The 25,683-nt window shown below is 43.5% G+C and overlaps 1 protein-coding gene across 4 annotated transcripts in view; it reads right to left on the minus strand.

The window, feature by feature from the left end:
• The window catches only part of CAMK1D (calcium/calmodulin dependent protein kinase ID), a gene marked incomplete at both ends in the record, with an annotated part of 371,434 nt that overhangs the window by 44,245 nt on the left and 301,506 nt on the right, over nt 1–25,683 (minus strand). For all 4 annotated transcript variants that reach the window (XM_080918577.1, XM_080918578.1, XM_080918580.1 and 1 more), the window contains 2 exons: nt 2,026–2,152; nt 9,277–9,415. In XM_080918577.1, coding sequence (XP_080774703.1) covers nt 2,026–2,152; nt 9,277–9,415 — 266 coding nt within the window. The remainder of the gene's footprint in view (nt 1–2,025; nt 2,153–9,276; nt 9,416–25,683) is intronic.

The following is a 25,683-nucleotide window of genomic DNA, read 5'->3' on the forward strand; positions in this document are numbered from 1 at the left end:
GTAAGTCTGAATATTCTGTCAGAGCAGGTAACCCTCAGCTCAAAGCCAGAGAGCAAACAATGGGCCTGAGCGACGGTACCCTGGAGTCTGAAGAAGAGGGCTCACTACCTGGGGGCTTCTTGACCAAGAGGTTGAATCTAACAACACACGCGTGCCACCCTCGCTTCTGATACCCACGATTCATGGTGAGTGGAAGAGAATCCTTGTTCACCGAGTTCCTTGTTTTGCAAAGATGCCAAGGATACGCCTTCTCGTCACCCTGCTGCTGCCTGCTGGGTGGCGTAGACAACACTCGGAAGAGACTGCATCCACACATCATACACGCTCGAATCTCTGCACCAGCTGCACTTGACCTTGTCACTCACACAACCCCCTTTCTACAGTCCCCGCGTTCCACAGTCCCGCCCATCTCTGCTGGCTGGCCTATCTGTTCCTCTCCTGAGTCTCTGGGTCATTTTAATGACTCTGTGTATATTCACACCCCAGGGCCATGGGTCCCACCCGCAGCAGCCCCCAGAGCTTTTGTCTGCCATACTTTCTTGGTGAGGATCCCAACCTCCAAACCTCTCAGTTCTTTCCCTTCTTCATTTCACTCACTGTTCCCATCTTCTGGTTCTCTGCTCCCATCCTCTGAGTAACTTGGAAAATGAAACAGTAGTGGCACACCGATTTTGATATGACAGTGTAATTACGCAAGGACTTGAAACACTACGGAGTGCCTCTGAGGACACTGGGAACTCCCACAGTGCTCTGCTGTCTCTAGACCCAATCCGTTTCAGACCGGATCTCCCCGGCCTGTTGGGAAGGTTCCCTAGTGCTACCTAAAGACTCACGGGAATAGTGTGGGCTGTTATTACTAATTCACCCTTCCTTAGGGAGATTTACACAGTGCTCCCCCTCCCCCCTCCTTTTCTTCCTTGCTGTGCTGAGGACACAGTAGGCACTGAGTACACACTTGATAAGCGACTGAATCCACTGAGGTAAACAGTTGTCTGGGTAAAGTGCTCCCTGAAGGCTCATGTATTGGAGGCTTGGTTCTCACATGTGGTACTTTGGGGAGATGACAGACCACTGAGGTAGGGACTACGGTAAGGTTTCCTGGGCCTACACCTCTGAAGGTGTTATTAATGTCTGAATGTTTCCTCTTCCTTTCTCCTTCTGGTCCCAGCCACGGGGTGAATGGTTTTACCAAGTGCTGTGGAGATGATGTGTCTCTTTGTTGCAAGCCCCAAAGCCACCAAGCCAATAATCACAGTCTGAAACCTCAAAAAAAAAATATCCATGAAGCAAAATTAACCTTTTTTTAATCCATAAGCTGATTAATCTTTGGTGTTTGTTATATGTAACAGAATGCTAACACAGGTCTGGTTAACAGGAAACAAAAGGTGAATCTCAGCACCAAACTGTTCATAGCTGACAGTAACCCCTCTGCATCTTATATGGGTAACAGAAAGAAGGTGCAGTTGTGATTTTAGGAAAAGCTGTCAGAACCCCTGGCTTTGTCCACACAGATCCAGGTGACCTGACTCGAGAGGGTGACTTACTCATGGCTTCTTCCATATTTCTTGTATCAGTTTCCTCTCTGGCTGCTTCAATCTCAACACTTCGCATGATTTATTGAGTCTGCCCACACCTTATCAACCTTGGTTCTTCTCTGCAAACCATCCAAAAAATAGACACACACACACACACACACACACACACACTAATTCTAGTATTAGAACCCGGGAATCCATCCCATTTTGCTCGGAGACTCTAGTTGGGCCCACAACCAAATCAAACAGGATTTCCACCCAACTGTTAAAAGGTTTCAGGGAAATTGCTTCACCACTAGTGTGCTATCGTGGTGTTTCTCAACATTTTTATCCTTCCTCCAAGAGGAAGGAAGGCAGCTGTGGTATGTGCCAGGCTCCAATGCTTTGGAAGGAGCATGAGGTTGACATGGAGACAGCCCAGCTTCACAGGTACACACACACACACACACACACACACACACACACACACAAACACATTCATTGGCCTCACCAACATAGCCTGGGGTCCCACAGGCTGTGGACATCACGTCCCCTTTGCCCTCCATCTTTGACAAGCCAAAGTCGCTGATCATAATCTTGGACTCCTCATCTTGACTGTAGTACAAGAGGTTTTCCGGCTAGAAGACAAAAGAAAAAAAAAATAAAGTTAAGCACTCTCATCCCAGCTATTTGGGAAGCATGTGTCTCAAAAAAAAAAAAAAAAAAAAAGAAGAAGAAAAAGAAAAAGAAAAATAAAGAAAGAAAGAAAAAGGAAAAAAAAAAGAAGAAGAAGAAAAGAAAAACTGTGGTAGAAGGGGCTTTGCTTAACACTCAAGAAGCCCTGGACTTGATCCCTGGCACCGAAAGCAAGCAAGCAAAAACAAGCAAGCAAACAAACAAACAAAACCCCAGAAAACCAAACAATAACAACGAAACCCCCCAAACATTTATGGTTTATTTATGGGAGTTTCATCAAACCTCACAAACAAGAACAACCTTGTCCTTCAGACATAGACAAGGTCTATATCAATAGATGTCGATTAAAATGGGAGGACTTAGGAAACAGGCTGGGGTTGGGGGCTGTAGAACATTTGGTACAGATCAGTCTTCAATGTTAGTCTTTTCCTTTACTAGTGCTCTGTCTCCTTAAAAAGTTGAATTTTGAGAGAATCTAAGAAGGTGTTTGCTCTCAGACTGTCATTAGTTCTTGGCTAGGGGAACAGGATTCCTGGGAGATGAAACCACATTCCCAGGTTCTCATGGGTTCCCGTGTGTGTGTGTGTGTGTGTGTGTGTGTGTGTGTGTTTAAATCAGAGACCCTTGCAGATCACTTTGCTGTGACGCAAGGCCTCTCCTGGCTCTCAACAACATCCTACTATGTCTTGCAGGCCTGGAAGATGGGTTGCACATAGCACATTGCTGAGATCACCAGCCACCTGCTCACCCCCCTTCCAGGGGAAGGAGAGCTCTGGGGATGAAAGCAGCGGTACTTTCTAGTCACACACCCTTACAGGCCCCTCTTGTGGCTGCCTTTGTGGCAAGCACAGGCTGCAGTCTCTTCATGTCACCCCGCTGTCCCATAGAGAGTAGAGCTCAGACAGTGGTTCCATACTCCATCCTCAGCCTCCTAGGATTACAGGGGTGCACCTCTGTGCTCAGCTTGTCTTCACTGTGGTTTTATATCATCAGTTATATAGGGGAGGGACTTCTTGGGGTAGACAAAAAAACATTGTTTTCAGCATTTTTATATAAAACTGGGGGTTGTCATTGGTCCTGGCAATGGCTGGGGCGGGGCTTGTGGATGCCGTGATACACCTGTCTCAGGATGGTCCCTGTTCTACAAGGCTGAGAAACTCAACACAGCAGAGGAGCCTGCATCTTTATTTACCCATCTTCGTTTTGTGTGGCTTCGGTTGAAGATATCCCTCAAGGGGCTGGTGTCAGGACTGTCTGCTAACATCCATCCACCAGGACAGTTCTAAAGATGATATACTAACAGAATAAGTGCTTGTGTCTTGTCTACAATGGACCTCAAGGGAATGAAAGCAGAAAGAAGGTTATGCAATGGGAGCTCAGTTTCCCACCCCGTTGCCAGACAGGTTATTCTCCCAGCCCAAGGATAAAGCCAGAGTCTTTCATCAGGCTCCCCGGGGCAAAGCTTGGGTTGCTAAATATTGAATTGTAGGAATTCTTATAGATAGAACGACTAGACATGTTTAGAAAGTGTTTCTTGGTCTTGTACAACATTGTTGCCTGTTCACAAGTGAAGGTATTAAACGGAGGAGAGACATCATTTGGTGGATGTGAAATGGGGTGGGAATGCATCTTTGAGTGGTGTGGGGTGGTGGTGGTGGTGGTGGTGGGGTGGGGTTGTGGTATGTGTGTGTGTTGGGGGATTCTGAAGAAGCTAGAAGAACTGGCCAAGACTGTCCTTGACCAAATCTTAGCCAGGCTCCTGCGAGCCCGACTGAGAACAAAGCCTTGACCTTGGCCTCTCAAATCCCACTTGCTGTAGCCAGACGAGACAAGCACAGCCGTGCATGGATCAAGTGATCTCACGTTAGAGCAATGGTTTTCAACCTGTGGGTCTCAGCCCCTTTGGGTGTCAAATGACCTATTTACAGGGATCACATATCAGATATCCAGCATATCAGATATTTGCATTCCAATTCATAACAGTAGCAACATTACAGTTGTTAAGTAGCAACAAAGGTAATGTGTGGTAGTGGCGGTGGTGGTGGTGGTGGTGGTGGCGGGGTCCCCAGAGCATGAGGAACTACACTGAGGTGTCGCTGTGTTAGGGAGGTTGAGAACCACTGCTTTGCAGGGAATCCCTACCCCTATCTCAAGCTCTTCACCGTGTGCTTCAGATGCCGTTGAACTAACAATTATTCAGATATGTTTACACTTTAAATTTTTATTCAATGTGTGAGTGCTCTGCTGCACATACATCCGAAGAGGAAAAGAGGGCATCAGATCTCATCACGGATGGTTGTGAGCCACCATGTGTTTGCTGGGAATTGAACTCGGTACCTCCGGGAGAACATCCCAGTGCTCTTAGCCACTGAGCCATCTCTTCAGCCCTATTCAGATATTTTAAAAAAGACAACAAATACTCATTACCACCACCACAACGGGGGCTTTATAGCAAGAGGAATCTGGATTAACTGCTATGCTACAAAGGTTAACTGGAGATTTATAGCAAGGTCAGAGGGCAGTGGGTGAAATATTCCTGTGAATAAGTAAGGAGCTGACCAGACCAAGTCAACAGGACTTTAAGGCACAAGACAGGGAGGCGTGATATTGATGTGGGAGATAAGAAACTTGGCCAGATATCCAGAGATGTTTTATGCTAAATGGATTCAGAATGATTCTTGATCAAACTAGACTAAGTAAGTAGAGTCCACAGACAGAGGGCAGAATCAGAGATCACGCCTGGTCATAGAGAGGATTCAGAACACTTGCAGCCAATCAATTTGGGTCAAAGACGATCTTTGTCCATGTAAGAGTCTTTGACCTGCCATTAGCATTGGTCATTTTATTTATCTACTTTTAAACCAGTACTTTGCACTTGTTTGCTTGTGTATTGGCACTGTGGCTCAAATGCAGAGTCTTGTATGAGATAGAAAAGGGTTCCATTGCTGACCTACATCCAGCACTGCTCCAGACCTCAGCCAGTTAGGCTGTTTTAGCAAGACTCCTAATGTCTCCTAATGGCTTTCCTTTGGAAAATCATTTTATTTTGTGTCTGTGTCTGTGTGTTGAGGTGTTGGGACATGTGGAGGCCAGAAGTCAACATTACTTGGTTCTAAGACAGGGTCTTTCCACTGAATGTGGAGGCTGCCAATTGGACTTGTATCCAAAGGTGGCTGGCTACTGAGTCTAAGGGCCCTCCTATCTTTTCCTCCTTAGCACTGGGATTTCAGATGTGTATTGTCATTCCTGGCTTTCTTATGTGGGTGCTGGTGACCATCTCCGCTCTTCTATGCATTTTGGACTGAGTCATCTCCTGGTCCTCCTTAGTAATCTTGGAGGCACTGTGCCTCCCACACCACACCCCTGCTCCTTGGCTCCAAGTGCCCACTTGTTCTTATGTTCAGAGTTACAGCTGGGCTCCATTTCTCTCCTCTGTGCAGAGTGCTGAAACAAAAGCTTCTCTCTTGCTGTGACAAATGTCAAAACATTTTTTTTTCTTTAGCAGAACCCAAAGGGGAAAAATATTTCAATCACCCAAAATAGTTACACAAAGAGTTTCTGAAGTCGGTCGTCATTGTGGCGATTTTGTGGATGAAGAATGAGATTTAAAGAAAATCAAATGGTGCTGAAGGGCCTTTGAAAGTAAAATCAAATGGGCCAGTCTGTCATTCAAATAGGAATGATGTTTGGAAAATGAGGGAGGGGTTCCTCTTATTGTAAAATCATGGGGTTTGGGATTTATCTGTTGATGAACAGAGACTCAGTCACACATGCAGAGAGAGGACTAGATTTCACCACCACCGGCTTTTAATCCTTTTTGCCCAGAACTTCTGCAGCTGCAGAGATGAGCACATGACTCATGCCACTAACTAAAACTTTACTCAGACAAGGGATTGCCAAGCACACTCCCACTACATACACATGAACACACACCCCTATCATACACACACACACAGACACACACACATACTAACACACACATACATGCACTCCTATATCAAACACACACACACATACCCTATCACACATACACAAAAATATACACCCTGTCCCATAAATACAAACATATACCCCTACCATATACACGCATACATATCACACACACACACACAAACACACACCTCATCATATATACACACAGAGAGACATCTCATTACACACATATAACTCCCACCTCTCTCTCACACACACACACCACCAGAACCATCACCACCACCATGTACACACCACTATACACCCGTAATTCTCTCTCACACACACAGACTCCATTACACACACAAACATACACCTCTCCATTTCTCTCTCCTTCTTTCCCTCCACCCCCCCACACCACCATACACACACCACTATACATCCTTCTCTCACACACACAGACTTTATCACACACACAAATATACACCCCTCCCTTTCTCTTTCCTTCTCTCCCTCTCCCCTCTTTCCTTCTCTCCCTCTCCCCCTTTCTCTAACACATACATACATACACACACACACAGACACCTCATCAGACACACATACACCCTTATCTCACACTCACCCCTCACACACACATACATACACACACACACATACACCCCCTCACACACATACAGACACTTCACATACACACACCCCTCAAACACACACACCCCTCACACACACACACTCGTTTCACACACACACACACAAACACACAAACACACACACAACCCTCACACATACCTTCCTCCATGGGAAGTCTATCAGGTCAGCAAGACAGTTTTCTGAACTATTATCTCAGAAGAGGTTAAAACAGCTAAGTAGTCACTGTTTTAACCGGTACTTTGAGATGACTCCGCAACTGTAGGTTCCTGGCAGTGGGAATAGATAAGCGGAGCTAGGAGTAGCCACAGGGTCACCTACGGGACAGTCTGAATGAAAAGCCACCAGAAGCAGTGAAGGCTGTGAGTCATAAAGAGCATCTCACTACACCCCATCATCATTCTTCCTACCAGGTGGGGGCCCTGATCTCCCCTGAAAAGTGATTTTGCTACATATTGTGGCATTTCTGTATGACAACTGAAAGCTAACTCCCAAATTAGACATCACAATAATTCTTAAAAAGATCCCACCACATTTCTGGGGAAGTTACTACTGCATGTAACAACTCAATGAGTCCAGTTTTCTCAACAGGGGGCAGTTTTGCACCTCAGTGACCAACATTCAGCAAAGCCTAGAGATATTTTTGGTTGCTATGACTCCAGGAAAAGTGCTGGAAATCTAGAGAGTAGAGATCAGGGATGATGTTAAACATCCTACAGCGCCCAGGACTGATGCCGACACAGAATCCTCCATCTCTAAATGTCAATAGGGCAGAGCTGAGAAGCCCATCCAAGTCTGATGCAGGAGTGGTATCTTTCTCACTCCCTGCATTGTAACAAATACACTACTCAGTTGTCTCTAGATGTTTCCTGGGGCCCATGAGACATAAGAACATTTGTCTGGAAGGAGAAGTAGACATGCTTGCCCATGGGTTAGGGTAGCAATGCAGACCACACTCCTGTTCTCAGACTGTCTGCTGCTGTAGTTTAGACTGGTTGGCTTCTATGTTCTTAGGGGCTGGTGAAAATGTAATACCATGTGGAGGAAACTCCTTGAAGCCTCAGAAAGGAGTCATACAAAAAAAAAATCCTAACACAGCCACTGTGTTCTGCCACAAGGATAAGCCTAGTTGTGAAGAACATCTTTCCCATCTGTCTGATTGCAATGGATGTACTTCCAGAAGGCCCGATACACTTTCTCTTCCTGATGGAAGGGCAGCATGGTTGCAATGCAGTCTTTGTGTTTACATTTTGAGTGGGTGAATGTATGCTAGGGCGTGGATGTCTGCCCATTCATGCAGTAGGCCGTGGAGGCTCTACCTGTAAGATTGTTGTGTGGAGTCATGCCATAGGCTGGGCTCAACAGAGATGCTCTTATTGATTTTCCAGTCTTTCTATACAGAGACCTGGGTGGGGAGGGGGAGGAAATGGGACACTAAGGTGGCCACTATAAGTTCCAACCTCTTCAGTGCTAATAGATGAAGAAGGATCACCTCACAAAGAAAATACAATTACTTATAGTCTCCTCACCCAGGATGCTGAGGCCAGAGATTTGGAGTTCTGGAGACTGTTCAGGCTATATAGTAAATTCTACCTAAAAAAAAAGCAACTGGACAAAACCAACTGGAAGAAAGGGAAGAATATGGAGAGGGAAGAGGGAAGTTCAAGGGGAGGAGATGGGGAGAAAGTAGCCTTCAGGACTCTAGAAGCTCATTTAACCTACTATACCGCAAACTTTCTTTCTACTCTATGCTGTCCCCTTTCATACAGGGGGTTGTGTTTAAAAGGGGCTGAAGGTTGAACATGACTGAAGACGTCACCAGGGGTGTCCTAGGTAGAAAAGGGTTTCTATCATCTTACAACCTCAGCTTACAATCTACCATTGAGGGAAGTTAGGAAAGGAACTCCAATCAGGAACCTGGAGGCAGGAATTGATTCAGAAGCTGTGGAAGAATGCCTCTTACTGCTTGATCTCCAAGGTTAACTCGGCTTGCTTTTTTTTTTTTTCATACAACCCAGAGGTGGCACTGCCTACAGTAGATTTGGCTCTTAACCACACATTAATCATCGATCACAAATGCCCCCATAGTCTTGCCTACAGGATAATCTTTTGGAGGCCTTCCCTCAACTGGGGTTCCCTCTTCCCTAACTTAGGTCAAATTGACAAAAAACCCAAAACCAATCAGTTCAGGGAATGAAGATCTTCATGGTTTTTTTTCCCTCTACAGAATGTTCTTCGAAAGGTCTTCAATTAATACACAACTGCCTCTCTGTGTCCCCGAAGGCTGCCCGATATCAGAGAAGCTTGCAAATCATGGCCAATAAAATCGATCCTTATTCTCTTTTAAGCTACTTCTAGGCCTCAACACACTAACACCCCCAAACTACACAACTGCCCTTTCCACTTGTCTCTTCTCAAAACCTTATCCTTTCACCATAGCCAGCTTTGTCCAGCAGGTGCATTGTGGGTTGTGAAATGGCTGGATGGTGTTGCTGAGCAACGGCCTCACCTTGAGGTCCCTGTGGACGATGCCCATTCTGTGGAGATAGTACACAGCATCCAGGACCTGGCGGATGAGAGTGCTGGCATCTTTCTCTGTGTAAAATCCCTTCTCCACTATTCGATCAAAGAGTTCTCCACCAGACACACTGTGAAACAAGTAAAGAAGAAACATTAGAAACATGGAGGGCTACTGAGTGATGCTGGTAAAGTCATCGCTGAGTTCTCAGTAGGATAAAAGAACAAGCTTTATTTTTAAAAGTAATTTTAAAACAGGAACCCAATTCTGAATTTATAACTTGCCCAATCTCTTCTCTAGAAGGACCCAGAAGAGGTCCCCATGTCATAGCAGTAAAAATGTCTGGAATAAAAGAAAAGTAGACAGACAGACAAACAGCAACAACAAACAAAACCCTAAGCTTTGCGGTGTAGTAATTCTTAAGAAGTCTTTCCTGAACTTGGCCTGTATTTTCTATTGAGTTGTGACAACATAAAGGTCAAAATGGCCTTCCTGGCTAAGCATAGGACATTGGACTGATGCCTTTGTGTGCACATGAAAGGAATGTGTGTCTTACATGACAAGACAGTAATGGGAGCCAAATACTGGTCCCTTAGCAGGGGCGGGTGGGTTAGTGATCAATTTTAGGCCCTAAAACACTAAGTAACAAGTACCTTTTAGATGTTCGGACCTTGGCCTTTCTATCTATTTAAATAGGTGGATGAATCTAGTCAACTGTTTCAACAAGGAATAGGTGCATGCCTTTGAAGGTTAGTTATCAGACTCTCAAAGCCACTGGAAGTTTATGGAAAACAAAGAAGGTGGGGAAAAGATGCTGTACTAGGTGATATGTGGTGATACCTACCCCCAAACCCCAGACTTTAGATGCAGAGACTGGAAGTTGGGGTAAGTTTGGGGCTAGCCTGGGCTACATGGTGAACCCCTGACTCAAAGTAAAACAATAAAAAAGGAAGGCACTGTATCACACGACCCAGAATGGTAACAACTCAACCAATTTCCTTCAACGTTTGAGAATATACAAATTACTAAAAGAACGTTGCTCTATCCAAATAATTAAGGCACTGTGGAAATAAACCCAAGAGGTGTACTATTAAAAATTTTCCAAATTTTCAAAACCACATAAAACATGCACTTATTAGAAATATTAAAACCACAAACCAGCTTTTAAAACCACTCCTTTCTTTTTTATAGTTTTAATACAATAAGAGATGTTAGCAGTGTACACACAGACAAGAAGGTATAGTTCGCTTTCTGCAAGTCATGGCAAATACTGTGCCATAATGGATCGACGGAAACTGTTTCTGTAAAAAGCTAATATTGAAAATGAAAACAACTGCAGCTATCAAAGACCCATGTTTTTCAGTTTTATTCCATTACCTGTAGTTCTGAGCAATAACGTACTCGTATAATGTTTCCCTTGCAGAGCAAACTGACAGTCTAGAAAGAAGAGGCACTCAGAAGAAATAAAAAGCAACCCAAAGGGTGAAAGGAAGCTGAAAAGAAATGGCAGCTTCTCAGACGACCATGCTGTTTAAACAATCTATCCTGCGAGAAGCTCCCAAGACATCCGGTCTTGGCAAGTGATACAAAGTCTACATTCTCTGTTGGATTCTAGAAGCCCCGTGTGTTTCAGTATCTGACACTCTGCAGAGTCGGGGGTATACTACCACAGAAAGACTGCGGCTGTGGGGCAAGGTGAGCGTGGGTACGCTGTGGGTATTTTCAGCACTCAGTCCACATCTCCTGGCTGCCCACTGCTCAGCAGTGCTCAACAGTGGACACTTGCCATAGCTGAGTAGCATCAAATGCAGAGGTGTCTTTATCTCTTAGCTTCCATCTACCTTCCAATGATGCTTTCCCATTCCTGGGGCCAGCCTGTTCTCACCTCTTCTCCTCTGCAGCTGCTGAAGGATTGGCAATAATCCTTATCCCTCCCACATCCTGACTCCTCCCACCTCCTGACTCCTCCCACCTCCTGACTCCTCTCACCAGCCGACCCCTCCCACCTCCCGACTCCTCCCACCTCCTGACAGAACATCCCACAACCAGGCCTTGCCTACCCTTTTGCGTCCCTTGAATCTCACACGCCCTGCTTCCTACTCTTGGAAGGTCTTTTTTTCTACCGTGCGATATTTAAGGTCTTGATGGATTCTGTAAAATGAAAATGTGTGAATTGCCATGGGGCAGCAGTGGCGTGAAAGCATGAACGTCAATGGATGGTTGTACGTGCTGCCACAGACCTCGTTATCTGCACATTTAACATTCTACTTCTTAAACTTCAGATTGCATCAGGGCTCTACTTCTGAACATCGCTCAGGAAGAATTTTGGTTTCCTTAGAAACCAGGGCTCTGGGGAAATGTTTAGAAACTTGACAGAAAAAAAAGTAACAATATTAATTTAAAAAGAAATCTTAAATTTGCAAATCACTTTATACTTTCAAAAAAAATCTGACGAGGCATGCATTTTCAAAGCCCACTGTTAAGAAATGAATAAATCTCCCAATTCCTGTTAAGAAGTCTTAAAGTGATAGAATTTGGAGACCTTTGGAACATCCTTAGGTTGAGGTAAGGTCATAAAGTGGGGGCATCCATGATGGAATTAGACCCTCATAAGATTTCTGTTTCATCTGTCACAAAGAGACAAGCCAAGAAGAGACCTCCTGGCAGAATTAACCCATGCGTCCATTCTTCCCCCCAACCCTACCCCCAGGGCTGTGAGAAATTTTCCCTACATTAAGCAAGACATCTGCTTATTCTTGAAACCACTTGTGAAACAGATATGTGAAGTTATAGTGTTCCAGACTCAACACAGAAAAGAGCTTACTCATGGCAAGACACGGGCCCATGGGAATTGGCACTATTAGTAGGTGTGACCTTGTTGGAATAGGTGTGGCCTTGTAGGAAGTATGTCACTGTGTAGGTGGGCTTTGAGGGCTCTTAGTGCTCAAACTCTGCCTAGTATAGAAGGGACCCTCCTCCTGGCTGCCTGCAGAAGACAGTCTCCTCCTAGCTGCCTATTGATCAAGATATAGAACTCTCCTCCAGCACCATGTGTCTTCCTGGATGCTACCATGCTTCCCACCATGATAATAGTAGACAGAACCTCTGAAACCCAAATAAAAGTTGTCTTGGTTATGGTGTCTCTTTACAGCAATATAACCCAAGCTAGGATACTTTCTCACTTGGGAGCTTTTCCTCTGTGAGTATGGGGAATCAAACCCAGGTCTTCATGCTTATAAGACAAGTACTTTTCTATTGAGCTTTATCCCAAACCTCCACCTAATCATTTCCTAAAGGTCCCACATAGCCAGAGTCTTAATATCATCATGAGAATTGATTTTCAGTGAGCTTCGGAAGGCCAGCTTATAGAAGTAGCCATGGAGGGGGAGGGTCAACCTAGGGACTATGGACATAGGAAGACAAACTGGCTATCAAACACCAAGGAAACAAGACAGAAGAGATGGCCCAGACTTCTGCCCTCTGCTGGATTCCGGTCCTGTAGAGCAGCATGCAACTTCATCGTTCAGCCTTATAGGACATGCTATCATAACATATGTGTCCATTTTAAATATGCAAACATGAAAGACTTTCACGTCACAATCTCAGCACAAATTTCGGTTCATTTGTAAAACTTTTACACCATGTAAATCCCTACGAATGTAAATAAATTATCAGGAGACATGATATCATTTCAAAAGTCATCGTACTGAGAAAAATAAGCTGGGATTGCCCTATTATAGACTGTAGCTTTGTCAGGACACCACGAATTATAGCACTGTGCAAACCCTACTGTTTCTATGTACTTGACTAATCCACCTGATTCTCTCCCCCCCTTGTGTGTGCACACATACACATATGCACTTGTATTGGTTTGTGGGGGCCAATGTATTGATGTATAGAGGCCAGAGGTCAATGTTGTGTGTCTCCCTCAATCACTTTCCACCTTTCTTTTTGAGATAGGCTCTCTCACTGAGCCTCGTGCTCACCAATTTGCTTAGACTGGCCAGTGAGACCCTGAGATCCAATGGACTCACTCACTCAATTCTGGGTTCTGGGATTCACTCACTCAATTCAGGATCCAACACGGATCCGAAGCTTGCATAGGAAGTACCTTGCCTGCTGAGCTGCTTCCTCAGCTCCCACCACCTGACTTTAAAAGGCAGTGTCCTCTTACCTCAAAATGTGAGGCTTATTAGTATGTAAAATTGTACACAGAACCGTTACAGTGTGACTATAAAACACTAGCCATCAGTAACACATGGGAGCACTTGGTTCTCCCGCCTCTCGCTGGGGGGTGGGGGGGCTGCTTTGGAGCCTCACTGGAGGAAGTGATTCACTCGGGGTGAGGAATGGCAACTTTGGCATTACACTTCCTGCACTGTCTTCCTTCCCTGACTGTGGACCCGACTATATTCACACCCCTGCTGCCATGCTCTCTCTGCTATGATGGGCTGTGTGCCCTTAAACCAGCACTTCCCAACCTTATATCCAGTGTGTCAAAAATTTACATTGCAATTCATAACACTGGCAAAATTACAGTTAGAAAGTAGAAATGAAAGAATTTTATAGTTAGGCGTCACTACGACGTGAGGAATGGAATTAAGGGTCTCAGCGTTAAGAAGCTTGAACTGCCGCCCTAAACTAGGAGCCAAAATCATCGCTTCTATTTCGCTGTTTGTTGTCAGGCATTTGCTAACGGTATTGAGAAAGGCAACGGACAGACCTAAGGACACCATCCACGTTCATCAGTGCCCATATCGATGGCTGGGGAACGGGCTCCCCTAATCCATCCATCACATTACTTAGATGTGACAGACCAAAGAGTGCTGTGCTGCAGGTACCATAGGTTGTCACAGCGTTGCATAAAACTGTCCTCTAATGAGGCAGGGACAGCACAGAAGGAAGACATACTGGCACAGTACAGGAGCAATGCGGTCTTCATGTACCCCTCATCTCAGCCAGGGCTAGAAACGTGTGTTTCCTGAGAATAGAGTGTTCTCTTTATATTTAGTGCTGGGGAGGAAAGTCTGCTTGAAGCAAACAAGTCATGATTAAGAGACTCTGCCAACAAAGCATTTTTCCATGGAGAATCCCTGAGACCCCAGGGCAGACGAGGGCAATTTTGAATGCTGGCAGGAAACAGGCCATGATCCCTCCTCCACCTTTTCATCAATCAAGTCTCAGCCCAGCTTTGCCTGTAGCTTTCCTCTGTCAGTCAGGGCAGCCCTCTCTCCCGTCCTCCTGTCCATTTGTCCCCGTTCCCACACACCCTGCTACTGGGGGCCTCCCCCATTACAGTGAGGTCAAGGCCTCATTGCACCCCACCTCTGCCACCAGTACTTTCTCCTTTGTCAAATCTCACTCTAATAGTTTCAAAAACAACTTATTCTTAGAATTCTCTTTCACAACCTCTGCCAAGCTTCAATCTGTTCAGAGATTTCCAAAATACAAACAAATGTCTTTCCATCTAATGGACCAGAAAAGTTTAACTTGCTATGTACCATTAGAATTAGATTCTGGATATTGTGTCTTTGTATCTGGTGCCATGGGGCTGAACTATGTGTCTCTACTCCATATCTATATCTATATCTATCTATATCTATATCTATATCTATATCTATATCTATATCTATATCTATATCTATCTATATATCTATATCTATATCTATATCTATCTATCTCTATCTCTATCTCTATCTCTATCTATATCTATATCTATCTATAGATATAGATATAGATACATATACATATGATCTTAATTCTCCAGTATACCTCAGTGGCTACAGCTGGAGACAGGGCCTTTGAAAAAGTTAACTAAGGAAAAACAGTTCATCCTAGTTACTAGTAACCTTATAAAAAGAGGGCAATAGGATCAGCAGTGGAAGGAGTACTTGGCTTATGTAAGGCTATAGGTTTGATCTCTAGTACCCAAGAGGTGAAGAGAAAAACAGGAAATGCAGTGCACACAGGAAAGAACAACAATGAATAAATGGGACCTCATGAAACTGAAAAGCTTATATAAGATGAAGGGCACTGTCATTTGGATAAAGTATCAGGCTAATAACTGGAAAAGGAGTTTTACCAAATATATATCCAATAGAGGGCTAATATCTAAAACATATCAAGAAATCAAACAACTGAACATCAAAGGAAACAAATAATCCAATTAAAAAGAAGGTATAGGCTAGAGAGATGACTCAGTTGTTAAGAGCACTGACTGGTCTTCCAGAGGTCCTGAGTTCAATTCCCAGAAGCCACATGGTGGCTTACAACCATCTGAAATGGGATGCAATGCTCTCCTTTGGTGTGTCTGAAGACAGCAACAGAGTATGAATATACGTAAAGTAAATAAATATTTAAAAAAAAACATGGCCCCAGGTGCATATGCAGCAGAGAATAACATTCTTTGGCATCAATGGGAGGAGAGGCCTTTGGTCCAGTGAAGGCTTGTTTTCCTAGTGTAGGGGAATGCCAAGGTGCTGAGGTGGAAGAGAGTGGTTGGAAGAGGGAGCACCTTCATGGAGGCAATGGAAGGGGGAGGAGAATGGGATTGGGGGAAAGGAATAATATATAAAATGTAAATTCAGAGAATATCCAATAAAAAAGAAAAGAATAAAAAGGAGGTTACAGATCTAAACAGAGTATTTTCAAAAGAATAAACATATTTTTATTAATTCTTTGGGAATTTCAGAGTGTATTTTGATCTCACACATTCACTCTGGTTGCTGCTGGAGATACAAAGAAGAGCAGAAACAAGCAGATAAGGGAGGACTAAAGAGGGGTTGGTATCTACATGAAGAACATAAGAGTCCAAGACCACTGGACAGAGGTGGGCCATGTTTTGGAGAGAAAGTGGGTTCATGGGTGAAGTTAGAGGACTCCAGAACATCTCTGGTTTTTGACTTGAGGACTGCGTAGGTGGTGACACCACTTTTTGAAATGGGAGTTGCAAAGGTTGATTTTCTTTGTTAATTAGATGGAGTTATTGAGTACTGAAGTTTCTGGTTGACCACAGTTTCTAAGTATGTTTTTGAGGGCATTTCTGAAAGAAATTTCTATTCAGATTGGTTCTCTGGCTTGCATGCCTTTGCATGTAGACCAAATTATGTCACTGACTTCCCTGGCTCTCTGCCTTGCAGATGGCAGATTGTGGGGCATGTCTCATGAACCTATGCTAATCAAGCAACCAACCAATCACTACCTATTTTTTTTCTTTTCCTTAAAAATTTCTAGTTAATCTAAGGATCCCGATAAAACCATAGCTTTGGAAGAATAAAATTATCTAGGGTGTTAGAAAACAAAATTTTCTAATTATGGAAATACTTACTTTCTCTATTGTCCAATATTGTAGCCACTAGCAACACATGACTAGTTAACTGAAGAAATGACTAATTTTATCTAACTTTAGTGTTAAGAGTCTCATGTTGGATAGCACAGATTTAGAAACCTGGATAGGATATAAATAACTGAAATGTCTACTGGATAGAAAAATGAGGAGTATAGTTCTTATTATAGTCTAAAGTTTAGAGGGTCAAGCCAAGGAGCAGGTGTGACCTTCTACCGAGAGAGGGTATGTTAGAAAAAAAGGGAGCATACAGCCAATGCTGGATTGTCCAAGAAAGAGCTAACCAAAGACTAGACAGACAAGTAAGAAACAAAGGAGAAAAGTCATGAAAGTCAAGAAGGACATCTGGTCAACCCTGACCAATACTACTAAAAGACAAGTATAAAAAGGGGAGAGAACAAAACAAAGGAAGAGCTCAGGGAAGCATGCCCAGAGTCATATACAATGCTTCCTACACCTTGGCACTGGATGAGTCCTGAAAAATGCAAAGAGGGCACACAGCACTGAAATATCTGAGACTCGTTTTCTCTTCTATAAAAGGAGTGATTCTACATGCTTTAAAAATAAGTTAGACAATGGGAAAGAATTTTTTTTTCCTCTTGTCTTCGTGAACTTCTGACAAGACATCCTTGTGGAGAGAGTTTAAAAGAACAAGAGTTACTACCAAAGCAGGATAACACAAGGGCTGCTTGTTCTTTATGACAAACGAGGTCCCCACTTTTCTTCCTCCCACATATGGCCTGGGCTTTTAACATATCCAAGCATTAGGATGTAAACGTGTGTGTGTTTCTGCCTTTCTATGTGATCTTATAATTGAGTTCTTTGATTCTGCAGTGACAGGTCTTTTTCAACATATATGAGGACTTGCAAGTGAGTGTAGGAAGGCTTCAACCCAGTGTGGTGTGTTACCTAGGATGCTGTAGGTTAATGAAGTTCTTATTAGCCCCGGATGACAACTGACCTGGATAAGCTCATTCAGCACGAGCTTTGTGACAATAGATGGTGTTGAATGTATTCAGTATGAGCCTGGAAATTTTTCATAATTAGCTCTTTGACAATTACACATCAGCCTTTCTGCAATTAGTTCCAATTAGGGAGATTTTATTTGGCAGAAGTATTAACTATATTTCTTACCAGTGTGACCAAATGCCTGACACAAAGTTAGTTAAGGGAGGAAAGATTTATTTTGGCTCTCAGTTTGAAAGGTCACAGCCTATGGTGGAGAGGAAGGTATAGTAGCGGGTGGTTCCAAGGTGCCTGTGGACTAACTTGCTCACACCTCAGCAGACAAGGAAGTAGAAACATGAATATTTAAGTCTCATCAGAATTTTTTTCTTCTCTCTTTTTATTTCATTTAGCTCCAACCCCAAGCCTAATGGGTCCACCTATGTCCTGAGAGGATTTTCCTCCTTGGTTAATGTCCGGAATCATCCTCATGGATATACCCAGAGGTGAGCCATATCCTTTCTTAAGTGACTCCCAGTCAGGTCAGGTTGACAATAAAGATTGGCCTTCACAGATGCATGATTATTATTTTGTCATACTTTCTGTAGTATGATAGAAAACTTATGTTCCTTCAATAGCTAAAAACTGAATATGAATAGGTTATGGAATGAGTCTTGGGAATAGGACCTGGTTAGAATCCGTAAAAGCAACAGTTCCCATGTGGAGGATTGCCAGCTGGCTGGAAGCATCATGGCTTACCTTGGGTAAAGGTGTTCCAGAACTTATGGAGAACAATTATGCAATTCACATATGCTTAGAGATTGAGACTCTGAAGAAAAGTGATAGCCTCAGTTTTATGTTACATCCAAACGATGCACTTCAGTCTCATTACTGTCTTAAGTAGACTGAACTATATGTGTTTGTATTTGTTCTGATGCTTTTTAGCTAATATGGATCTCTATGGAATACCTTCCAGTGCATATGAGAGAGGGCATATGCATTCACATAAGAAAAGAAAGATTTAACGTAGGTTGGAAAAGAGCAAAGACAACCCAAAGGTTGCCTGTCTATTGCTCAGCCAACTGCTGGGGCAGATTCTTTGCATCTACTGAACCTCTGCATATTAAAAGAATTATTTATTTGTTTGTTTATTCATTTATTGTGTGCACATGCATATTCATGACACAGTACACATGTGGAAATCAGAGGACAATTTGTGGGAGCTGGTTCCCTCCTTCCACCATGTGAGTCCCAAGGACTGACTCAGGTCACTAGGCTTGGTAGCAGGTCCTTTTCCTGCTGATCCACCTCAATGTCCTGCATGTCAATTTTTAGCTATTTGACTTCACTTACAACTTAAGACCCAGCTTCGATGTCACAGCTTCTGAAGAGTCTTTCCTGATGGACAGGCAACATTGCTTCCTCTGCCTCATTCTCTTTTAGCACGCCGTAGTTTTTCAAAGGACTTGCCTGTTGTAATCACCAGCATGCCCATCTATGTAAAGTGTGTCTTCCTTTCCCGGTCCCGCTCTAGCCCATACAGGGAATTCCACAAAGGTGGGGACACATTGGCCTCACTTGCTACTGCCTCATCCCTGTGGCCAGCTTGGTTTATGGCACAAAGAGAAAGCAAAGTTAGTATTTGCTACCCAGGGACCAATAAATTTGGTGGCTGGGAATTTAGTCAGTGACTTCTGGGTTAAGTGAGAACTACGTCTCAAAAAAAGGATAAATGTTGATAAAGGAAGTTTCTTGATGTTGACATAAGATGCCTGATCTCTCTCTCTCTCTCTCTCTCTCTCTCTCTCTCTCTCTCTCTCTCTCTCTCTCTCTCACACACACACACACACACACACATACACACATTACACAAAACTTCATAGTCAAGTAAGAGTTGGGTCTAGCTGGCATGGAATTCTTACATAGGCATGTAAACCTCAACACATACACTAGGCAGCTCATAACTGAAACATTCTGTAACCTATGACCATTAACACGCTGACTGCTGAGCCATTCTTCTTGACATTTTCACCTCAGCTGTTTATCCATCTGACCAATCACTCATTCATTAAAACTCTCAGCTAGTTTGAGCTAGCCTGAGTATTATATCTTCTATCCTTTGTCTCCTTTGTTTAGAGCAAGCTTTCCATATCCTGAAAGAATGTTCTAGAGTCCCAAGTGCACCTCCACTAAATGGCTCTTCTATCTGGCTTTGTAAAAGGAGCCCCAGCACAGCTTAGTGTCCCACTGCACAATAGGAGGTCACGGCTGAAAACATCGAAATGGCAGAGCCTTTAGCATACTTTCAAAGCTATTCCTTTAGAACACTATGTCAAAAACGCATTTAAAGCCATTCCTTTAGAACACTATGTCAAATATGCATTTAGATGATGTGCTAGTGGGTCAGATTAGTGATCTGGAGCAATGTGTGGGAAGAAGGTGATTGCCCACCATCCTCCCAGGGTGGAAATAAGTGGCTGGCAAGGTCATGATCCAATCCCTTCACACAGACAGGGTGGGGCAAACTTGACAGAGGAGCATCACACAGTGAGAGCAGTTAAGGCACATCAGTTTACTGTGAGTGTTTTTTGCTTCCTTTTCTTTCTTTCTTCTTCTTTTTGTGGGAAAATTCATTTCTTGAAAGTCTTTCCTTGTAACTGCACAAATATGTGTCTTATACACACACACACACACACACACATGCATGCACACACACACACACACACACACACACACACACACACACACACACAGTCTTGCAAGCACATGTGTCCTTTCAGAATTAAGATGACCAGGTTCTTTCTCCTCAGCTCGAATAGTTGCAATCTCACAGAACGGAAGAGGTGCTTGTGGCTGGCGGTAGGCAGCATGTAAAACACGTTGCCGGGCTGTTCTACAACCCACTGTGAATAATTCTTACTGATGGGTTTGCATCCTTTGCTTCCTGGCAACCCGACATGTTTGCCCTTCACATTCATTACAGAATGAAAAAGACACACCATGAGTGAGTGACAGATGAGAATTCTACACATTTTAAATTATCAATAAGACCACGGCATGTTTATATCATACATCAGCCTTAATATTGCAAAGATGACAAATATCATCTCTAGGGTCCCCAAGATCTACTAATAATGGTCACCTAACTTGTGACCATAAATAAAATATTCCTGATAACTGATCTGCTCAGAAACTTTATCACCATGACAAACATCTGATTAGAATATGAAGCTACTCTGCAAAGTAGCTTGCAGTTCCTTACAAAGCTAGAATATAGAAGATGACCCAGCACTTTCATATACACATACATATACATCATATACATATACATCTTACATATATACATATCCTAAGTATATACAAGTGAGACCTGAAGACACCTTCATGTAAAAACTCCTGCGTCCACATCTATGGCACTGCTATTTTTTTCTAGCCAAAACTGTGGAAATAAACTCACCTGTTCACCAGTGGATCACAGAGACACAGCATGCAGCACACACACAGTGCATACAAAGACTCATAAAAAAGACAGAGTACTGACATGTGTGACTCTATCACAAGCATGCTGTAGGACTCCCTTCATACGACATGAGCAAACCAGCTGAGGCTCTAGGCAAGAGAGAGTGTGTTAAAGTGAATACAGAGCCCAAGTGGTGTGTGTGTGTGTGGGGGGGTGTATATCCTGAAATTGGTGATGATAGCTGCAAAGCTTTGTGAACATCCTGGAAAACACTACATTGTATGTCTTAAAGAGTGAGCTTGGCAGCTGGCAAGATAGCTCAGTGGTTAAAAGCACTAACTGTTCTTCCACGGACCCAGGTTCAATTTTCAACATCTATATGTCTGTTAGTCCAGTTCCATGGGATATGGGATCTCTCTCTCTCTCTCTCTCTCTCTCTCTCTCTCTCTCTCTCTCTCTCTCTCTCTCTCTCTCTCTCTCTCTCACACACACACACACACACACACACACACACACACAGGCAAAACACCAGTGCATATTAAATAAAATAAAAGTAAATTTAAAATAAACAAGGCAAAAGTGAGTTTCATGGTGTGAATTTTAGGAGTGAACCATAAAACTTTCAGGAAAAAAAGTGCCCTCTTCTCTTTTTCCAAACCCACTTTCTCATTCACAGAATAGCAAATATGCCACCTGAAGGAGTCGTGCTATGCATGCCTTAGAAACAGTCTAGGTTGTGGTATTGGTATTTAATCCATGAAGACATTTCCTGTCTATTCCTCACCCCATCTTCTCTGTGTCTCCTCTTTCTTGCCTTTCTGCTGACAGACAGACTTGTTAAAGTCATTCTTTGTTACACTTACTGAGCACACTCTACCTCTAACAGGTTTTTTTTTAAAATTGGGAAATAAAGTCAAAGATTTATATAGCACAGAGCCCTTTGTCAGACAGGGAATAGGCCACCTAACAAGGGAGATACAGCTACTTTTCTTGGGCTTTTCGTTAGTCAGATCTCCCAGTCTCTGTTGAACCCCCCAATAACTGTTACAAAGAACCATGCCCACTCACATGTACCTGTCAGTAGATCCTGGCAGTTAGGAACATACGTCCCTGGCACTCAAATCTCACTAAAACATCTTGCTTTACATTGTATTTCTTCTAAAGTGCATGCTACATATGTGATGGAGAGGTTCCAAAACTGAATTAGCATGATGATTTTGGCAATGGTAAATTTACTAAAGATCACCAAGTGTCACACTCAAATTGAGCGATTGTTTTTGTATATAAATTTTATACCTTGATCATGTTGTGCTGGGGAAATGGTTCAGTTAGTAAAGCACTTGCTCAGTTCATAGCCCAGAACCACCAATGAAAAGACAGGTATAATGTTGGCTTCTAATCTTAGCAATGGTGAGATGGGGCAGAGGCAGGAAACCTCTCCCTGGAGCGTTACTTGTCAGCTAGCTTAGCCCAAACAAAAGGAGGAATGGATGTAGAAAAGACCCAAGGCTGTCCTCTCAACTCCATACATTCATGCACACATATACACATAGCAACACATACATACAAATGTACACACACATACACAAATGCACACATGTACACATACAAATGCACACACACACACACATACACACACACTCACACACACACTGTGGGGGCAGGGATAGGGAGAGGGAGAGAGAGAGAAACAAAAGAAACACCAAAGCAGGAGTTTGGAAGAGGGGAGAAATGGACAGTGGTAGCAAAAGTTGGGTTGTGAGTTAAGTGTGGGTTAAGTGTGGTGAGGACAGGGATGCTGGTGAGTATTGCACTGTTCATCCCAGAGTGACTTTCTGGGCATTGGGAGTATTGGTGGCTGAGTCCTCTTAACTGTGTCCTTTTGAAGGTACTTAGAGCACAAAAGCTCCCTTGCCACACTTCCCTTCCCTGAGACAATCCATACCTACAGAACGAGGGAACTCACGCATTCCGCCTTCTCCTTCCTTGATTCTTGCAGGAGAAACCCGCTAAGGGTCACCTCAGCTCTAGAGACTCCAGAGAAGGTGGAGGTCTGGCTGGGACAGCTTTTTAGCCTACTCTCATCTCACCTCCTCCCTGACCTGCTTCCTTCCCTACTTGCTGGGTCTGGAAGTTCTGAAACTCACCTGTAGCCAAATTTAGAGGCTGTTTCTATGGAAACTGACCGAAGGCAGAAGCTTATAGGACACTCATCCTCTGCTTGAAAATGCTAAACGTTCTTCCATAATCAGAAATAAGAAAACCAAATATTCCTTGAGTAGAAATGTCACAAACTTTGGAGGAAAAAAAGATTTGGTGTTTTGTGGATTCTAGTCAAACCTAAATGTGTTGTATGAAGGTAGAGAGTAAGATGGGCTGAGAGGAAGACCTTCCCGGTCCCTGAACCTAGAAGTCGGCCTCTTTTAGCATTTGAAGGGACTGCCAAGTTCTGTTACAAGAACAGCAAGAGCTATACCTAGACTGGGGTAATGGTTCCCTTGGCAAAGCGCTTGCCACACAAGCGCACAAGGACCTGCCTGCATCACTAGCATTCATGCAGGAAGGAGGGTGTTATCATGCATGCTAAAAATCCCAGAACCAGGAGATGTGGAGACAGGAAGATCCCAGGGGTGACTGTCTCAAAACATAATGGAGATGACTCCTTAGAAATGAAAGGTAAGCTTAAACTCTGGCCTCCACAGGCATATGCACACATGTGAAAACACACACACACAGTTATTTACATGTATGTTCTAATGGGTTCTTTGAACTAAGCTGTACCCGCATCCTGCCATCTGTTAGAGTTCTGAGAACACTTATTTTCTGCTAAGCTTGAAGAAAGGAACACAAGGCTGTGAAAGAGCCCGAGGAATCCAAGAGGCCAAGGGATGCCAGCAGTCTGTACCCACACTTGGATTTAGAGTGCAATCACTTCCTCCACTTAACACAATTGCACCCTCTACCAGACAGCCTGCAGGCTGGAGGGTAATGAGATTTCAGCCAGCGAGCCCAGTACTTAAAGTCATTGATACCAGGACATTCGAAAACACAGGCAGCCTCCCTCTCTGTCACATCCAAAGGAGGATCTGGAAGAGCTGCTGCCTCTCAGAAGTCCAAGAGCTACTGACTGAAACTGCCTTGCTCCAGAAAAAAAAAATCAAATGTTATTAGAAATCCCGAGTATCTCACCATTACGTGGTCCATTAAGTGAATGCAGGCGTCTCGACTAGAGAGTCATAAATTATTGATTTTGTTACACTATAACCAAGTCAGTGCCCAGCACTGTGGAGTACGCTACATTGTACGCTACATTATGTAAAAATAAATCAGTGTCTCAGAAGAGGTCCTACCTTCCAGCTTCCGGACTCTTGGCATTTGTTGCAAAACTGTGTTGGCCTGCCTCTTTGTTCCCTACCTTGGCATCTCCCGTTCTGAACTCACTTGGCCTCAGCTCTCCAGCCTATCTGCCCTTGCGGATCTATCTCCTAGCTTTTGATCTTGTCCCCCGAGACCTCCACAAAGCAAACATTAGTGGAGGGTCAGCCATCTGTGAAGGGTTTCCTTGGATTCTACTGAACTTCAACTAAAACCATTCAGAGACTACACAGGTACATTTGTGCTGTAGGGACAGAAACGTGTCCCTTGTTACTCTTGGAGTAACAAGTGATTTACTTATTAGTTACTACATTGAGTTTTATAATTCACCCATAAGATTTATAGTACACAGGCAGATATACAGAGGGATATGCGAATACCCATTTATCTTTATTATTCTGTATGTATTTGTACATGTATGCACATATATGTGTGAGCATGTTTGAGGGGGCCAGAGACAGCTTTGTCTGTAATTCCTCAGTTGTCAACCATCTTGGGGTTTTGAGACAGGATCTCTCACTGGCTTGGAAAGCATCGATTAGGCTAAGCTGGCGGGCCAGCAAGCCCTCGGGAACCCCGTCTCTGTGCCCAGTACTGGGATTACAATTGAAGGTACCATGCACGGTTTTGTGTTTTAACATGGGCTCTGGGGATGAACTTGGGTTGTTGCATTTGCAAGAAATTTAACTAAGCTACCTTCTTAGCTCATAAGTTACCACTGTGGATAACAGACTGGGTCCAGATATTTTGGCCTCAGTAAGTATCCTGGAACCCACTCACCATTGCTGCTCAGAGACAACTGCATTTACAAGGTCATGTCCTTCCTGGGACTTGGCATCATAGCTCAGCCTCTTTGCTTGTCTTCTAAACACTATGAATGGGAGTTACAGGGAAGGCTTCCCACACAGAGGATGGAGGAAAGGCCTTGAGAAGGGCTGGCTACAACAGACAGAAGGGCAGCACAGAAATTATGCTCCAACTGACAGGGTTAAATTATCTCTTATCTTGGTTATCATGATGGTTTTATAAGTTAGGAAACTCACTAGTCATAGATATTGCCACCTTTAATGGATACTGTATAATTTACTTTTAGAAAACACTCATACAGATACGAACTTCACTAGGTTCTTATGGTCAACTGTCATTTGCCTGGTAGCAACAAAGTAACAAGGTCACAGGAAAGATAAACTGGGTAGTTAGTAAGAAGATGTGATTAAATAAATAGCTTGTGATATTCCTTTAGAGGCCTTTAAAATTGTCTGATCACAAATAA

The sequence above is a fragment of the Micromys minutus genome, assembly GCF_963924665.1.
Source record: "Micromys minutus genome assembly, chromosome: 6".
Classification (NCBI taxonomy): Eukaryota; Metazoa; Chordata; class Mammalia; order Rodentia; family Muridae; genus Micromys; species Micromys minutus.